A 19,628-nucleotide genomic window follows, 5' to 3' on the forward strand; every position below is an offset into this window, starting at 1 on the left:
GAGTGTGTGAGAGAGAGAGAGAGAGGGAGGGAGAGGAACCACTGTATCAGCTACTGCAGAGCCATGTCCCAGGAGAAGAGGAAACCGAGGACCGTGGACGTGCTGCCATCGGACGGCGGCTGGGGTTGGGTCATCGTGGCCGGCTGCTTCATGGTCACCATCTGCACGCGTGCCGTGACCAGGTGAGCTCCGGCAACATAACACGGTGCCGCTGGCACACCGAACAGACACTAACGTGCACAGGAGTTCATTAAACTGGCAACAGTTGATAAGAGTACTGTAGATTTATGAGCTGCCATTTTGGGAGTATGGAACACCATGACTTCTAGCAACTTGGCTGCAATCTTGAGTTTAACTTACGTGGGAATGTTAAATTCACCTTTGCTAAACATCAACATTTCAAGTCTGTATAATGATTTAAAAACTGTTGAACCTTATATGGATTAAGCAAGGGTGTTCTGACAGGAGCAGCTACAGTATTGAGTATTACACTGGTGTTGACAGGAGTTGAAGGAATATTGAGTATTAGACTGATAACTAGTGTGCTAAATGTGCCATTTGTACACAAGAGTACATTTTAAAGGTCCCATACCATGTCTGGTGAACGTATGTCTAACCAGGTCAAAAACATATGACTATATTTAGGTGTTGTTTGACCCAGAATTACTAAAGAGTAAGACAGCGCTTTACGTTGTTGGGGAGTGGGCGACCTTGTCTGGCCAGCCTCCAGATCAGGTTTCACATGCCATTCAGTAAACAACTTATGTTTCGGAACTTATGAGTCGGAACAGAAAGCACGTTCTTCTCTTTTGAGCTTCCTTTCAAAAAAGCTGTTGTCATCTCCAATATTCACAGAGCTAGTCATTTAATGTTCTGGAAGAATTTCTGAAAGCCACATTTGTGTGTATCTTTGTAGAGCAGAAAACAGTCCACGTCTGTCCAGCTGCGATGTGTGAAGCATCATGCCTTAATCAATAGCTTTCTGGCTTGTGAGCGCGCGCCTTATCTTAAAGACACCATAATGCCCTCCGTCAGTTATGTAATTTACTTCTCAGCATCAGCTGTACTGTGAGTTATTGCGACGTTATCTGCCAATAGCGGCCATAAAGATATTCAGACAGAGAGTCAGTATGTGGAGGGTCGCCCGGGATGCCTACTTGTGCACCTCCTGCTATAGCTGTTTCCTAGTGTGTTATTTGGTGACATTTGAGTCATTTGTTGTGGTTGTTGGTAATGATGAAGACAAAGGTGTCAATTTTCCCTTCTTAAGGGTGTGAAGGATTCTGATGTCCCGGAACAAGTTATCAGGTGTCAAATGATCCGATGTCACTCAAAGCACCCCCCCCCCCCCAGAGCTAGTTTCTGGACTGGAAAATCAGGCTGTTCTAGCCTTAGGCTTGGTCTTTTTTTTTTTAAAGATAAGTGACCTGTTCTGTTGTTGTGTGAGACTCTCTGGTGAAAGAAGTGAAGGCATTTGTGAGCACAAGTCTTAGCTCTTACCTCAGAACGTTTTGTTTTTTGTATAAGTTAATTAGTACTATATGGTTATGACATCTCAAAGATTGTGCAGATTGTGTGTGTGTGTGTGTATGTGTCTGTGTATGTGTGTGTATGTGTGTGTGTATGTGTGTGTGCATGTGTGTGTATGTGTGTGTGTGTGTGTGTGTGTGTGTGTGCTTTGTGAATCACATTTTGTACTGTCCCAGTGTTTATGATCTTTTAGTTCTCATCAGTGCTCATGGGTACATGTTTGCTTGTCAATGATTTTACCAAGGTTTGTGTATGTGCTTTGTGAATCCCATTTTATGCCATCAATGTCTTTGCCATCCCTGTTAGCCATCAGTGCTTGTATGTGATTGTATGTGTGTGTGTGTGTGTGTGTGAGTGTGTGCGTGTGTGTGCGTGTGTATGCGCACGAGCAAGTGTCTGTGTGTTTGTGTGTGAGCATGTGAGTGTGTGTGTGTGTGTCTGTGTGTCTGTGTGTGAGTGTGCATGCGTGAGTGTGTGCGTGTGTGTGTTTGTATGTGAGTCTGTTTCTGTGTGTGAGGGTGCATGTGTGGGCATGTGCGTGCGTGCATGAGTGTGTCTGACACTATGCCCACATGAGTACTTTCTCAAACATAAGGACATTTCCCTGGAAAGTACGGGCACATGCTTGGCCCTGTATGTGTGTGTGTGTGTGTGTGTGTGTGTGTGTGTGTGTGTGTGTGTGTGTGTGTTGTCCCAGCACTGACGTGGCAGGGATATGTACTAGAGGGAGGCTGCTTGTCCATCCGTGTTTGACCTCAGTGCCCCCCCCACCCTCCATGCTCCCTCTGGCCTGGCACCGATACTATTGTTTGCACAGGTGCAGAGCCAGCGCAGGATAGCCCTCAACCCCCCTCCCCCAACACACACACACACACACACACACACACACACTCGCACGCTCCCACCCAGCACTCAGCATGGGTCTTTAAACAGACCCAAAAGCTGCTGTCACCCCTCGCCCAACACCAATACTCCCATCCCAGTCTACCCCCAGTCTCCAGCTGCTAGTTAGGTAACAGTGTTTCTGTCGAGCTCTTTGTTAAGCTCCTGCAGGTCAAGCAGTAGAGGGTCCTAGTAATGACAGTGCTGGGGCTGAAGTGTTGCGTTCCTCTCGTTGTTCAACTGGGAGCCCAAGATGCTACTATGTCAAGATCAGGTGTAGGATATCGAGTGGGAATGCATTCTGAATATGAGGGAAGAAATGTATCTTTGCTCTATGTCACGTTGTGAAAAAGCATGTGTGAAGTTGACAAATGAAATGAAGTCAGCTAGTTAAACTTGGTGGCAGCAATAACAGTTAAATCAAGATTAATTTTATCCAATTATAATGAGAATATTCATGTGATGATTGCATCATATCTGTGTCACTGCATAGGCCTATTTTAAGTGCATTCGTGAAAATTCAGCTAAAGGAAACTTTTGTGTTTGAAAGTCTGCTGTGTGTGTCCATTGTCTTTAACTGTTCCTTATTAGTTCACCAAATTAAATGGTGTGAACAACTGCGAGTTCAAACTTGAGCTTGTCAGGGCAGTTTTAACTGAAACTCCCAATAAAACCACAACGAATTATATCTGCTGCCGAAGCTAGCATGCATTATTACATTTTATACTAATATTATGCATATCCTCTCAGGAAATTTGCACTCAAGCGTTGGATGGAAATTCGACTTGTCGATGAATTGCAATCAAAACAGTTATATGCTGATACAGTTATATAGTCTAATACTTGGGATTGGAACTTAGAACCTTGACTTTACCAACATCCCGCCGTCACCCTTGCTGTTCCCCAATCCGCTCAGCTAAGAAATCAATTACTGTGTCAATTTATTCATTCCACGGCTATCTTTTTGCCTTGTCAGCTCACAAAGCAAGCCAAGTCTGGAATTTTACTATGGATTGAGTGCAACCAGGAAAACAACTTGAGATGTCAAAGGTAATTATGAATCTTGAGTTTGCATAAATTTTCTCTTTGTGTTGCAGGTGTATCTCCATTTTCTTTGTGGAGTTTCAGATGCACTTTGGCCATGACTACTCAGGGACAGCATGGATTCACTCTTTAGTTGACTGCACAACTATGCTTTGTGGTAAGAGAAGGAAAAACGTGTATTTTTTGTTTACTATTTTATTTGTTTTTGTGTATTATTAAGACTGTTGTAAGTGAGACATTCACTTGTTCCTAGGTTCTTGTTTTTTTTAAGTTAAAGTTATTGAGATGTCAATATGATAAAGGTAATCTCTAGCTTATCAAGGACTTGCAACATCTATAGGAAATACTGTATGTGAAAAGACTGCTGAACAGGCAAACATATAAGGCCTAGCAGGTCAGTGTTCCTTAACACCGTAACGGTTCAAGCTTTGTAGATATCCTACATAGGAAGCATCCAGGGTCAGTTGTGAAGCCTCTGTTTCAGTGTTTCTTAACCAGGCGTTGGGTCAGCCTGTGAAATATGTTTGTTCACAAGTTAGCTTTTTGTTGTGAAGTAAATAACAACAGGTACTGGCTAAATTAATGATCAGCTAACAGAATTATTGGTTAGAGATATCTACAGATTTCCTTGTTTGTTTTATAAACATTGCTAAGATGGGTCTATAGAGTTTAGTTGTGTATACCTGCTCTGTAGAATGCTTATTACTGTGCAGCTGCTAGAGACTTTGTGTCATCAAAGCAGTCGAGTGATGTTGTTACAATGCATTCCTCCCCAGACCTATTAAGTCACTCTGCAAGAAGTGTGTCAGCTAATAAACCACTAACATTGAAACGGAAGATTGCAACCTCAGGCATAACATCAACGCTTGTTTAGTTGTATTTGTCAAGGACTAAAGGCAATGATGTGAATAGATTCATCCAATTTCATCCATTGCAACAGTCTTTGAAGCCATGCTCCCCCTGTTTTAGAATGTGTGTGCCGTAACACGCAGGCACGTGTGTGTGTGTGTGTGTGTGTGTGTGTGTGTGTGTGTGTGTGTGTGTGTGTGAGAAAGAGAGAGGATTGAATAAGACTTGCAAACGAACAGCTGGAGGGAGGCCAGTGTTCCGACTGCTCCTCCTCTGTCTCTCACACAGCGAACATCTTGAGAGAACACGTCCGTGTCGCCACACAGTGACCCCCGGAGAGCTAGTTTGTTTGTTGACCTCTCGTCTTTGTGCTTGCTGATCTTGGAGAGGGCTAGAGAGAATAAGGAAAAGAAAAATGTGTGGCTCTTCAAAGACTAGATGCTCTAATTGACTTCCTTGAAATAGGACAAAAGTGTGAGTACACTCCCACATGGGCGAAATTTGCTGTTTTGGTTTAAGCCAAAACTATTTGCCTGTAGCTGTCCCGCCTGGTTGATGTTTTTGCATGTCTATGGCTAAACGGCCACAGGCACAGTGCCGGAATTCAGGGGCGGGCCTGGTCATGCTGTTTAAGATTTGAGAATAGATAATTATGCATTTTATACAAGGCTTAGAAATAACTTCTCTGCTTTAAGCCCTGCTTGTCAAGTCAAGTCAATGTATAGGCCTAGCGCATTTCATAAACAGAGGTCATTCAATGTGCTTTACTTAAACAAAAGCAAACAGTAATAGCTAATGAAAGCATAGAAGAGCACTAGTCAAAGAGTAGTTTAAACTGTAAAGTATAAGAAAGAGAACATAACACACATGGTAATAGTACACAATAGTTTAAAAAAGTGTTCAAAAAGTAATAATTAAAAGACATAAAAAAAACATAGAATGATTACTCAGTGACAGTGATACTAGTCAACTACCCAGTGAACAGCAGCACTCTATGGATATACTTGATGTAGTCCCAAACTGTGCGCGCACACATATATATTTCCTTTCAGGGCAAAAATGTCCGACCATAGGGCTCGATAGTCCCCCTTGTGGAGTATTAACACCCAAATAGGTAACACTCAGAGTTTCAGAGAAACCCGGTAAAGATGTAACTCTCGAGCCGTTACACTCTATTCTGTTAGAATGACAGGGCAACTTCTTCACATAATCCCCCTTTGCCCAACTAAGGACAGCAATAGTACTACAACCAACACTCACCCCAAACAGTGCACTGTGAACTGAGTAATGAGGATCTTACCACAAACAGCACTCAGACATGTTACAAAGATTGCCTTTAACAGACAATCACAAAGCAGTACAAAATCACATCCAGGATGACGCTACACACATTCTGTAACCCACGGGTCAGAATCCCTTCTCTTCATTGCATTGCTTTGCTAGAAATGGCACAAGTAAGACCAAGGCTGTGGGAGCAGGGGTGTAAGAGAGTAGGGGTGTAACGGTTCACAAAAATCATGGTTCGGTGTGTGTACCTCGGTTTGTTCGTTACTGTTCGTTTTTTTGTTTTCTTTTCTGTATGGTAAGCCTGTAGGTACTGCAAGCCTAAATTTCACTGACAATATTGCTGATGCGGAATGGGAATAGTATTTTGTAAAGGTAAAATGCTTTCTAAATTGTAAAATGCTTTTTTGCAATTAAAGCTGCAGTTGGCAAGTCTGACAGATTGAGGGGACTTAGCCAAAATTTTGCAACAACTCTCATGCCCCTCCCCCACTACCAACGAGCACCCTCTTATCGAGTTTGTGCTCGTCAGTGCGTACCAGACTGTACCAGACTGTGATTGACAGTCAGATCTCACACAGCCCTGCTCTGATTGGACCAGAAGAACCGAGAGCTGTGGATTTAGGTGGAGGTAGAAGTGTTTTTTTTTTTCTAAAACCGGCTGATTTATGTTGTTCTGTCAGAGCATAGTGTCGGTTTTTTGTGAATATGATCAAAAAAATCTTGCCAACTGCAGCTTTAATTGACTAAACTGACATATGATCCGTTATTCAATATGTTTTGTGTGGGAAACATGGTCCAAAGGCAAAAAGGCCTACTCTTAATACCTGTTAGACTGCATTCGGTACACATCTGTATTGAACCTAACGTCCTGTACCAAACGGTTTGTTATGAACACATGTACCTTTACGCCTATTCAAGAGAGCACACTGTACACCATACTGATTAAATGTCTGGGATGCATTGATAACACTTTTTTTGGACTGAGTTTGAGTACTTACATTTTAGTATGAGTACCTTTGTGTTATCCACGATACCAAGTACCATAAAAGAATTACCATCAAATTGCAAATAATTTTGACGACGGGTTTGATTTTCATCAGATGCACTCTGGCTATTACAAAATACAATAAATTATTAACTAATTCCATGTTGTTTATTAATGTAATGTTGCCATGAATATCCATGGTATCGGAAAATTTTTATTTTATTGATGTGATTATATGAATACCCAATACCCACTAACCGATACCGGTGTCGTTATCAGTGCATCTTCATGAAAAGTATTCTTGTACTGAATTGTAAGCTACTTAAAATGGAAAGCCTATGAAGTCTGTGAATGTACCTGTTGCATTTATTTGTCAATCTTTATTCTCTACAGCTGATAAACCACTAACATTGACACTGAAGATTGTAACCTCAGGCATCAGCCATCAGCACATGTTTAGTTCCTGGCAATGTTGTGACTCATGTGAATAAATTCATCCTATTTCATACATTTCAATAGTCTTTGAAGCCATGCTCTACCTATAAATGTAGTTTCATTCATTATTTATTTCTTAATTTCTTTCTCATGGAAGCACCTCTTGGCAGCTTCATTGGGAACAGGTTCTCGTGTCGCGTGGCCGTGATTCTGGGCGGGCTCCTGGCGTCCACTGGCCTGGTGCTCAGCTCCTTCGCCACTAGCCTCGAGTTCCTGTACCTCAGCCTGGGGGTCCTGACAGGTGAGCCCACTGACATGCCTGTCCAATGCCTGTTGTAATATTGAAAAACTGAAAAACATAGTATGCAAAAAAAAAACATTCACAAACCCACTTTTGACATGGCTGAACTCGTCCTCACTACTTTTGTGAGTTATTTGTGGTTTCTAAATATATATTTTGATGATGTGTATGATATGTTTATGTTTTGCCATGAATTTTCCAAGTTATAAGACCTGAGAGCAAAAAACGGCCTGGGGCGTGTTACCCAAAACCAGTTGGTTGGCAATGGGAAATTGCATTTTGCAACTTACTTATTAACAATTTACTTAGTTAGCGACTATGGTTTTGGGAAACACGCCCCTGGCTAAACTGGAAGCGCAACTGAACACGACTGCTCTGATTCAGTTGCACTTTCCGTGTTGCCCAGGGATGATGATCTCACCCCTTTACCTAAATGAATGACTAAGAATTGAATACCGGTATTTAGAAAGTAACCTCTTATTATTTTGTTTGTTTGTCTCCCAAATGCATGTTTCGTGACAGGCGTTGGGTTTGCTCTGTCTTACACACCAGCCATTTCCATGGTGGGGGCGTACTTCTCCGAGAGGAAGGCCCTGGCCTTCGGTATTGCCATGTCAGGGAGCGGCATTGGCACCTTCATCCTGGCGCCCGTTGTCCAGCTCCTGATTGACTACTATTCGTGGCGCGGTGCGCTGCTTATCCTGGGCGGATTCGTGTCCAATCTGTGCGTCTGCGGGGCCCTTCTCCGACCCATCGTCCTCAAAGAGGACGAGGACGAGGCATGTCCACTCGCCAGGGACTCAGAGTGTGGCTTCAAAGCCCCGACGGAGAAAGAAGCGCTTCAGACCAAGATGGACAGTGAGCGTTGCTCTTCCTCCTCATCGTCCTCCTCCTCCTGTTCTGTCTCGTCCCTGTCTTGCTTCCAGTCCCTACAAGAGTACAGCTTCCTGCTCATGCCGGACTTCCTGGTTCTGGCTGGCTCCTTCCTGTTCCTGGCCAATGGCTGCAGCCTGCCTTTCGTCTACCTGGTGCCGTATGCACTGGATGTTGGGGTCAGCCACCACCAGGCTGCGTTCCTCATGTCTATCTTGGGCATTGTTGACATCATCGGAAACATCACTTTCGGATGGCTCACTGACCGGAGGTATGTAATAAATTAAATTATATTACCGTATATTATATATTATATTATATTATATTATATTATATTATGTGTTGATGAATTTGATAAATAGACCCTACATATACAAATTAAATATTGTGCTCGAGCAATGATTATCATTGACGATGTCATTGAGACAAAGAATTAGGCAAAGAACACTGGCCTTGTGTTCTTAAAGACCGGCCACAGGAAAATAGAAAAAAGACTAACCCCCAAAGGTTTTGATTTACAATCAGTGTTTAATACAATGTACCTAGCTCTTTTGCCACCCTGCTGCTAAGTTGTCTAAGGTCATCTCATGGACAGTGAAATCATGTTCTTAGCCAGCTATCTTAACTTGCACAAAAGCAAGTTTTTTTTATTTATGGAGTATGGTTAGGAAAGATGTTTAGTAGTTTATTCATATCTTTGGAAGACCGAGAGTTAATGTGTACAAAATAAATTGATGCTCTGATAATAAGTGTATCTTTCTTGACACTCTGTTTGACCTTGCGTCTAACCCTAGATATCGCCATAATGTGTGACTTTTACTTTGAAGCTTTTACTGTTTTACTGTCAGCTCTTCTAATCACATACAGTAAAGCCAGAGAGATTCTAATGAGGGGACACAGCACTCAAAAAATCCTCCATAGAAAGGCATGGGGTTAGTTTGGTGTTGTGAAGTCTTGCGCACGTTCAGTTCTGCCCGAAATAGATGCCCGATACGTGCCAAAATGTGTTGCAATATGGCTGCCGAGTGAAGGGACTTCAAAAGGACGTCTATGGTGGCATCTAGACGTACATTTTTAAATTTCAGGTCAAGTTCTAATTGCAGTTCTAATCAGGCGCGCGGGAACCTATTTTTGACCAGGGGTGCTGAATAACAAAAATAATGGATGTCCGACGATTCCATCCCCCCCCCCCCCGGACATATTCCGGATTTTGACTGCTACATAGCCTACGTCATTTTAGTGCGGTGTGCGGGTGATAGCGAGAAGTTTTAGAAAAGTCCTGGGCAGCCACAAATTACAATGTTCCGCGACAGCACTCCGAGTCTACTGCGCCCACCCTAACCCCACAGAATCGCACTTGACATCATTTAGTATAGCTAAGGAAAATTTCTGACTTTTCTGATCGTCAAAACCACACCAGAGATGTTAGGTAAGGGATAATGCCCGACGAGGTGTCCATTATCAGAAATAAATGGACGACGCGGAGGCCTGAACTGACCGATGCGAAGCGGAGGACGGTTCTGCGAAGTCCATTTATTTAATGGACGCATCGAAGGGCATTATTCCGTTTATACCATGGTCACTTACGAAATAAATAAATATGAAATCAATTATTTATACTAAATGAGTTTTAGAGTTAAAATCGTTCGTTTTTTCAGCTGTTTTTGCAATGTGGAATGTTGATAAGTCACAGCTGAGCGGACTGATCAGGCGTTGTCAAGCAACGTCATAATAATTTTATAGGTGTAGTATAGGCTATCACTTTTTAAATGACACCCTTTTCAACCTAGACCATGGTATAAGCAGAGACGGTTGATAAAGCTATAATGCATATTAAGGATCTTTGGTATAAGCTTTAAATATAGGCTAATAATCAGGCTGCAATGATCTCGCAAATAATAAAAAAAAAAAAAACTGTCGTCTCTACAGCAAGTATGTGTCCTAATAATTTCTATCTAAGCGACTAGGATAGTGAAATGATTTCACTAGCTATACATTTATTAGTTTCTTTCAGCTTATCCATGCTTTTTTTGAACGAGTAAATAGCATAGAATATGTAGGCCTATATCAACCGTAGGCCTACACACTTGATCGCTATCACATAGCTGAAACCACGCTACGGTTCTTAGCCTACAGTAGGCTAACTGACTCACGTTCACGTTGATCTCTATAACTGTTAATTTTTAGTAGCCTATATTCAAACCTATCCATAACCCTTTTTTGCTATTTGACTCATCATTTCACATACAAAAATATAAATAATGTCAGATAGCGAATTAGTAATTATTTAAAAAAATATATAGGCCTAATCATTTTTAAAAAATCTATCTCCTGCCAGCAGGGGGTGCTGCAGCACCCTCAGCACCCCCCTTCCCGCGCCCTTGGTTCTAATACAAACACTACGGGGCAAAATGTGGATGCCAAATGTGTCTTGGATGTGTTTTTCATGAATAAATGTTTGTGTTGATCTTATGTGTGGGGTTGAAAACTATGTCTTCTTTAAAATTCCATATATTAAAAAGACTTTTACTAGACTTTAGCTTAGTTATTTTAAACTGAAGTATATGGAAGAATACATTTTGGCTTCAGTAGAGGAGGTCTATATTCTACAAATGTGTTTTCTGCCCAGATTTATTTTAATGGGCCATGGTCCCATCTGACCATGTGCCGAATTCAGGCAGGTTAATCTCTTCTCTTGAAGTGACCGATTGGCCAAGCCACGCTAGTCAATTGACTATCACTGTGTCCACTTGATAAGCATGGGTCAGACCAGGGAGCCAAGGGAAAGTTATGGACTGAGACCTAGTTCTGCCAAAATTGTTGACTGATTTGCCAATGTGTGTGTGCGTGCGTGCTTGCGTGCTTGCTTGCGTGTGTGCATGCGTGTGTGTGTGTGTGCGCGCGAGTGTGCGTGTGTGTTTGTGACTGTGTGTGTTTGTATGAGAGAGAGAGGGAGAAGAAACAGTCTCTATTGAGTCTCTTGTATCTATTTGCATGTATTTGCAGGGTTGGGAAGTAACTAGTCACCTGTTATGGATTATTTACAAAATAAATGTAATTGTACAGAACAGATTTGTGCAGTTGTCGCCTACTGGTTAGGGCTTCGGGCTTGGAACAGAAGGGTTGCCGGTTTGATCCCCGACCAGTGGGAAAGGCCGAAGTGCCCTTGAGCAAGGCACCTAACCCGTCACTGCTCCCCGAGCACCGCTGTAGCAAGGCAGCCCACTGCCCCGGGATTAGTGTGTGCTTCACCTCACTGTGTAATGATAGTAAATTACGGTTAAGGTGTACAAGATGTATTCAAATCTTGGTGATTACAAGGATGGTTACATTTTAACAAGATAACAAATAAACTTGCATTTCAAAAGTAATTGTGTATTTGTGTGTGTGTGTGTGTGTGTGTGTGTGTGTGCGTGTGTGTGTGTGTGTGTGTGTGTGTGTGCGTGCGTGCGTGCGTGCGCTCTGGTGTATTTGTACTTGCATGTGTATGTTTGTGTGAGCATGTGTGTGTATGAGCATACTATATGCTGACTTCGATCTCTTTTCCCTTTTCCTCTCTCAGGTGGTTGAAGAGGCACCGCAAGCTGTGCTACATGTTCGCCTTGGGCATGGAGGGTCTGTGCTGCCTCTTCATCCCCCTCCTCCGCACCTTTGCCCTCCTGGTGCCGTTCTCCGTGCTCTACGGGTACTTCGATGGCGCTTACGTGGCACTCATACCCGTGGTGACCTCCGACGTGGTGGGCACATCGCAGCTGTCGTCGGCCCTGGGAGTGGCCTACTTCTTGCACGCCATTCCGTATCTTCTCAGCCCACCAATCGGAGGTGAGGGTCAACGAGGTCGTCAGATGATCAATGGTGCAGCGAAACGCTGCATGGTCAAGATGGTGTTCTAAGCTTTCACCTCTTTTTACCAGAAGTGACCATCAACAGTACCATCAACTATTTAGTCGTAGTCGAAAAGAAAAAAGGTTGACGAATTCAGTTAGTTAACAGGACCTGCCAGGAATTCTCCAAAATAGTGCTGGTAAATGACTGACAGGTGTTTCCGTTCCCTTGGATTTATCAGGGAAATGTTACTGCAACGGCTGCAGATTCTACCATACAGTTGCCCAATCATTGTAAGAGCAGGTGTTAAAAAAACTCAAGGGTTGCATTGTATAAGCATGACACAGGTCAGTGTTATTAGAGTCACCTCAGGTCCATTATTACATCACAAATTAGGCCTTGTATCAAGGGCAGTTGATACCAGGCACCACCAGTATTAATAAAAAAAAATGATAAAGAAAGTACAGTATTAAGGTCCAATCAATGTCACGAAATGCGATAAGGCTTATATTTATTACATATTACATATTATTACACTTTATTAAGAACATTACCTTAAAGGTACAGTCCAAAATAAAAAAGATTTTTTATCTGTCCAATTCAGCAAATATATCTTCACAGTCTAGTAGTCATTCTTCTGTTTGTGCATTCACAAAAACTGGTGTTTGTATACACTCCTGACTCTCCAAATACAGTCAGAAGAGTCAGAACCGTCCCTGACATAGACTGCATAGTCTATGGTCCCTGAGGTGAGGACAAGGACTTTGTAGGAGATGTGGGACTTGACCGGAAGCCAGGACATCAGATGTATAAAATGTTTAATGCATCACTTATAAAGACTTGTTTCGGTTAAATACCCTGGTTTATTTGTAAACAGTTTTATTGTGCTAACAAAGCAATGATGTGGTGAGATGTTTTTTTTTTTTTATCATTAAGCACCCAAACGCACACACAAAGATAAATAGAGTGAAGAAAGATCATGCACACAAAGAACCTCTCTTTATCTTTCTCCTTCTTGCTCTCTCTCTTTCTCTCTCACACATTATCACAAAATTGTCTTGCACAGATAGTTTTCACTATACTGCTCTCTAGTGGAGGAAAATGCACAGTACACCTTTCATTTTGTCTCTTTAACAAGGTATTTACATGTTTTTTTGTTTTCCTTTCTCTCACACCCGCTGTCCATTCCCCACTCATTCCTTCTCCTTCTTTGCTGGACTCTACCTTCCTCATTACCACAACTCTCTCTCCCTCTCTCCTGTCACCCCCTCCCTCTCTCTATTTCTCTCTTTCTCCCATCCCCCCATCCCAGGCTGGTTGGTGGACACCACAGGCAGCTACACGGCCACCTTCTTCCTGAGTGGCTTCTCGCTCATTGCCAGCTCGCTGTTGCTCTTCACGGCCGCGGTCGTCCGCCGCTGCCACCAGAGACAGCCCCGCCACGGGGGCGCCAACGGAGCCCAGGCGGCCCCCACGGGAGACCCCTGCTGTAAGAGCGAACCGGCGGACTTTTATAGCCCCAAAAACAAGGACATGATGATCACGAACACGCCGGCCACCACCTCCTAGCAGCGTGGAACATTTCAAAACTATGTGTCTTTTTTTTTATTTTAAAATCACGAAAATCCCAAAGTGTATTTCTGTTGTTGTTGGAATTTGACAATAACATTTTGAAATGAAAAAATATAGTACATTCAGACGACACCAAACTACTTGTTACTCTTCCAGCCTACTCAGAAAAAGGACTCCAAAGAAGGGTTTTGTACTTATAAAAGACACACATTGATGCACGTTGCATCAAAGGCCAGTGGTCCTTGTGTATCATATCACACGAATAATGAATTCACTTTCACTTTCGTCAGTGAAATCTATTGCTGATTTATTGCCATTGCATTAAATAAACAATGATGTGTGCCTATTCTGAAATCTGGAAAGCACCGTTTCTGCACAGAAGTGTCCTTGTGCAGCTCAGGGTACAAATGGAAGTCTATAAATAATCTTAACTTTTAATTGTATTTTCATAATTTCTTGAGGATAAGATTACACACAGTCATATTCTTTCTTGACACCAAATGCATGCAATACCAAACTTAAATGTGTACATGATACAAACAACTGACCTTTCAGATGATGCTAATTTTGACATTTTAATGCAATGCATTTGCAGTTTATATAAAGGTGTACTGTCACACCGGTGTGATGGGAATGTTGGAAAATGAGTGTTCTAAAGTATACCTGGATTCACTGAATTCAACATTATAGAACCTTGAATTGTTGCGGAACGGAATCTTATGTTAGAATGTTCAAAAAACCACACCTTTGGGTTAGGCTAGCACCACTACAGCTCCTGCTGCCTGTCTGAATGGAACATTTTAGATTACATGAATTCACATGGTGTTTGAAAATGGCATAATTTGTAATTCACATACAGGGGATTTTTTGAACAGGGCAATTTTTCATAGCAATAAATGTAAATGAAATTTTCTAGCACATTTTCTATTTGTAATATAGCCTTTACATAATATTGTTGAATATTGTTTTTGAATTTGAAAATTAAAATACTGGAAACATCCATGTGTCTTATTTACTTACATTTGGCTGAATCTAGTTAGAGGGCTCATGCCACAGGAAACCATTGTTTCTTATTGGCTTTGAAATAACATAAGCCATAACATTATGACCACCAGTTAAGGGAATAACACTGAGATAGATAGATAGATACTTTATTGATCCCCAAGGGGAAATTCAAGGGTCTCAGTAGCATACAGACATCACACACAACATGCAGAACAGCAGCAGAAATGGTAAACATAAGTATAAACATATAACTAAACTCCACTGTACAATAAAGACAGTAGAAGATAAGAGAGATAAGAAAACTAAATACACTATATAAATTAAATTAAGAAAGTCCAATGTGCTTGAGGGTGATCAAGCATAAGACACTTGTAGTGACAGGGCCGGGACTGGTACGGTGCTTAAGGGAGTGAGTGTCATGGTGAAGGTGCAAACAGTAGTCCAACCATAGTTCTTAGTTATGTGTGCATGGCAAGGTGCTCAAGAGAGTGAGTGGTGAAGGTGCAAAAAGTAGTCCAACATTAGTCCAACAGTGCAAGAGTGCAAGAGTAAGGTCTAGAGACCAGCATAAATAGTATGGACAAATAGGAGAGTTAAGTATAATGTAGACAAGGTAAAATAAAAAAACGATTTCAGTGCAAGAACAGGTTGAGGTAATAGGGTTATAGCCATTCATTCATTCAGTATTGTAGCAGAAGCCTGATTATCTGCTTATCATGACATCTGTCCGGATGGGATATATTAGGGAGCAAGGGGTGTTCCAGGGGTCTCTGCAGAAGTCAGTACTAGGGCTAGGCTACAAATGACAAAACAGTTGACTTTGTTTTGCTTTAATTTTCCCTCTGGAATTTTAGCCTATCTAGTTTGGTAGTAGACCTAATAATCCTTTGGTAGTAACAGATAAGTTGGATGGGGGGATATAGTGCAGATATCCGGCCTACTCTTGCATTACCAGTATTATTAGTTTATACATTGTGTGTAAAGGAAAAATCGATTTCCATAAAAAGTAATAGATTTTAATAATAATTAAAAAAAATCGATTTTTCAGTCAGTACCTATCAATAGTGGTCCAAGGAAGGAAAAGCGGTGAACAGTCAACAGGGTCATGGGTGGCTAAGGCTCATTGATGCACATGGTGAGCGAAGGTCCATATGGCCCGATCCAACAGACGAGTTACTGCAGCTCAAATTGCTGAAAAAGTAGAAAGGAATAGTGCATCACAAATGAATGCTGCTTCTGGGATTTAAAAAAAAAATAATTATGTATTTAATGACAGGTCAGTGGAGAGTGACAGGAAGTGAATGGGAGAGAGAGCAGGGGTGGGATCCGGAAAGGACCACGGGGCGGGAATCGAACCCGGGTCGCCGGCGTACGGTGCAGGTGCCCCAGCCAGTTGCGCCACAGCTGGGGCTGAATGCTGCTTCTAAAGGCATCAGAACACATAGTGCATCACAAATGAATGCTGCTTCTAAAGGCATCAGAACACATAGTGCATCACAAATGAATGCTGCTTCTGATAGAAAGGCATCAGAACACATAGTGCATCACAAATGAATGCTGCTTCTGATAGAAAGGTATCAGAACACATAGTGCATCACAAATGAATGCTGCTTCTGATAGAAAGGTATCAGAACACATAATGCATCACAAATGACCCCTGCTGACCCCTGTCCACTGACGAAAATGCCAGCAATGGGGAACATGAGCATCAGAACTGGACCACAAAACAATGGAAAAACGGGGCCAGGTCATTTTCTTTTACATTACGTGGATGGCCAGGTGTGTGTGCATCGTTTACCTGGGCAACACATGGCACCAGGATGCACTATGGAAAGAAGGTAAGCCGGGGGAGGCAGTGTGATGCTTGACACAATGTTCTGCTGGGAAACCTTGGGTCCTGCCATTCATTAAGATTTTACTTTGACACATACCACCTACCTTAGCATTGTTATAGACCATGTGCACATTTTCATGGAAATGGTATTCCCTGATGGCAATGGTCTCTTTCAGCAGGATAATGTGCCCTACCTTGCAACAAAGGGACAAAACCGATATGGTCCAGGAATGATCTGAGAACACGGGTTCAAGGTGTTGACTTGGCCTCCAAATTCCCCAGATCTCAATCCAGTTGAGGTTCTTTGGTGTGTGCTGGACAAAGAAGTCCAATCCATGGAGGCTCCACCTTGCAACTTCTAGGACTTAAAGGATCTGCTGCTAACGCCTTGGTGCCAGATACCACAGCTCACCCTCAGAGGTCTAGTGGAGTCCATGCCTTAAAGGGTCAGGGCTGTTTTGGTGGCAAAAGGGGGACCCACACAACATTAGGCAGGTGGTCATGATGTTATGGCTGATGTATATTGACGTAACTAGGTAGGCTACCAGTATTTATATATTTTCATTTGCTGTCTGTAATGACCAGAAATGGCCATAGAGCATGGGTGAATTAGAAAAGCATATTATTTTTGCATCATCATATTGGTTTCATTCACAGTATTATGCTGCCTCCTCTGTTATCGATCAAGCAATACACTTGGAAGATACTTAAGGATGTTGGCCAATCAGAATGAAGTCAATTATTCATGTTTCTATTTAGAACATGTTTTGACATCAAATGAGCCACTGATATTATTTCAACAACAAAAAATCTGGCATGTGAGGTGTTGTCCATTATGCTGAGCAACACCTATCTCAACACCCAGCTTTCCATTTCTTCATTTAGCAGACGTTTTTATCCAGTGACTTACATAATGGCAATTATAATACAAGGGCCATTGTCCCCGGAGTAACTCTGGGTTAAGTGCCTTGCTTAAGGGCACAACGTGTCCGTTCCGATATGAGCACATATTTTTGGCGACCCCTGTTGGTTGCAGTGTTTCTCTCCCTACTGTTACCTAATTACAGGTGAGCCACACCTGAACAAGGCCTACCTGTGTCTATAAAAGGATTCTGGGACCGCTCCTGAAGGGGCGCACACAGACTGAGATTCACAAGAGGAAGCATAGCCAAGCTTTCTGTCTTTGTTGAGAGACTCTCAGTAGAATCCGTTCCTGCTTTGTGATCCTTTGTGGACCCTGAACATTAATTGATACCCAGTCTGTTAAATAAACATACCCCTCTGTGTTTCTCCCCTTTATGTTAAGAGAAACTATGCAGTATTGGCAATTTCTTCGCTGTTTTCTCAGTTTTTGCTTCTTTTCGCTGGCTCTGTCATGACGAATGTCTGAGAAACTAGCCGGTGCCTGGAGTGTATGTGTATTTAAATGTAGTAAAGCAATTTGTTACACTCCTTATACTTCCTGACACTGAGGCCGTCGGCCCGCCGGCCAAAAGTTGCAAGCGGTGTTTTTTCCGCTCACAGGCGCTAGGGGGAAGCGAGACGGCTACCATTCAACCCGAAAAAAGTCATATAACCATTCCAATGACTCCGAAGCTGTTAAGTTAAGGTAAATTAAGCTAAAAAACCTGCATAGTTCGCCTATACGGTTGGTTGTAACAGTAAAGTAGAAAGGTGAGAGCATAGTCCCATGTGGCGCACCACTGTGCTTCTAACTACCTGCTCAGACACAGTCCCTCAGTTGCCCCAACTATGGTCTACAATCTAAGTCAGATGGTCATTCATCATTCATACTGTATATTGTTGGAGGCCAGCATCTTTCTCCAGCATCTACCTGCATCTTTCGGAGGTTCTCTCTTATAGCAGTATAGGCTGGATCCTCACATGCTGCCAGCTTTGTTCAGGTGACAGTGGGCTCACTGAAGCAGGTAGGTGATGGCATCCTGATACCATCTCGGAGGCATCAGGAAAACTGCAGCCGATCCAAGGAGGTGGTCAGCTGAGGTCTGTGGTGGGCCAGAAACAGTCGCTCTCCTGGACTTCAATTTCATGAAGTGTGACATGAAGAACAAGTAAATGCAAGTAAAAACAAGTAAATGCTGTAGAGCAGTGTTTCCCAAACTTTTTTTCTGGGGACCCACTTTTTAAAAATGACAGACTATCGCGACCCAACTCGTGACTGTGGTAGTTAACAAACTAGATCCTAATAGAAAGCTGTTAGCTTTCCTAAGCTATATAAGGTATAAGCTAGGGGTATTACACAACATAAATTGTCACTATGCTATGCTGGCGACCCAAATAAAATCTCCTATGACCCACCTGTGGGTCGCGACCCAGTCTTTGGGAACCAATGCTGTAGAGTACGGCAAGTGTGTTTGTGAGTTGTTGTGTGTTTTATGCCGACTTTGACCGCTTCTCCTTTTCCCTCTCTCAGGTGGTTGAAGTGGCACCGTAAGCGGTAGCCGTCAGTGCTACATGTTCGCCTTGGGCACCTTCGCCCTCCTGTTCTGCATGCCTCTGCACAGTTCTGGTCATCCCTTATAACTACTTCCTGCAGGCCATTCCGTATACCTCCTTCAATTCAATATTCAATTCAATAAATACTTCAAATATTAACACTGAGGGCCAATTTTATCATGTAGGCATAGTGACATAAGACATGACATATTGTCCTGTCTTGACATAAGACAAGACAGGACAATAAGAAAGAACATGACACACGGGTGTAAAGCAAGTGTTGGGGATTAGTCCCAGGAGAGGGTGGAGGAAGGGACTGGGAGCATATTCAAGTTCTGAAGGTGAATAGCTTCAAAAGTAAAGCTATTAGTCCTAAAGTAAGGACAGCGCAGATGCCTGCCAGAGGCCAGCCATTCAAAAGCTGTGTAGGACCTACTGTAGGTAGGGTCTTCTAAAATGCAGTTGGCTTTCTGTAATGTTGCCTTGTCGTGCAGTGATATCAGAGACTCCTTAGCGCACCAATCCAAACCAAAACCAAAGAGATGAAGGTCAACGAGATTGTTCGATGATCACTGGAGCAGCAAAATGCAGCATGGACAAGATGTTCTAGGCCTAAGATAGTGTTTTCACCAGAGATGAGGGTCAACGAGGTTGTTCGATGATCACTGGAGCAGCAAAATGCAGCATGGACAAGATGTTCTAGGCCTAAGATAGTGTTTTCACCAGAGATGAGGGTCAACGAGGTTGTT

At 42.6% G+C, this 19,628-nt stretch overlaps 1 protein-coding gene across 2 annotated transcripts in view; it reads left to right on the plus strand.

The window, feature by feature from the left end:
• slc16a12b (solute carrier family 16 member 12b) overlaps positions 1–14,564 on the plus strand; it is a 16,901-nt gene extending 2,337 nt beyond the window's left edge. Inside the window, exons 2-8 of one of the 2 annotated variants that reach the window (XM_076298021.1) lie at positions 1–182; positions 3,510–3,613; positions 6,971–7,060; positions 7,170–7,313; positions 7,836–8,457; positions 11,749–12,008; positions 13,324–14,564. The exon at positions 1–182 is cut by the window's left edge and continues 223 nt beyond it. In XM_076298021.1, the coding sequence (XP_076154136.1) occupies positions 64–182; positions 3,510–3,613; positions 6,971–7,060; positions 7,170–7,313; positions 7,836–8,457; positions 11,749–12,008; positions 13,324–13,580 (1,596 nt within the window). In that variant the 5' untranslated portion in view covers positions 1–63 and the 3' untranslated portion in view covers positions 13,581–14,564. The remainder of the gene's footprint in view (positions 183–3,509; positions 3,614–6,970; positions 7,061–7,169; positions 7,314–7,835; positions 8,458–11,748; positions 12,009–13,323) is intronic. The other variant, XM_076298022.1, reaches the window with a different exon arrangement.
• The last annotated feature ends 5,064 nt before the right edge of the window (positions 14,565–19,628 follow it).

The sequence above is a fragment of the Alosa pseudoharengus genome, unplaced genomic scaffold (assembly GCF_046254945.1).
Source record: "Alosa pseudoharengus isolate Yale_2024_CS ecotype anadromous, Long Island Sound unplaced genomic scaffold, YU_APseudo_1.1 YU_APseudo_1.1_scf_21, whole genome shotgun sequence".
Taxonomy (NCBI): Eukaryota; Metazoa; Chordata; class Actinopteri; order Clupeiformes; family Clupeidae; genus Alosa; species Alosa pseudoharengus.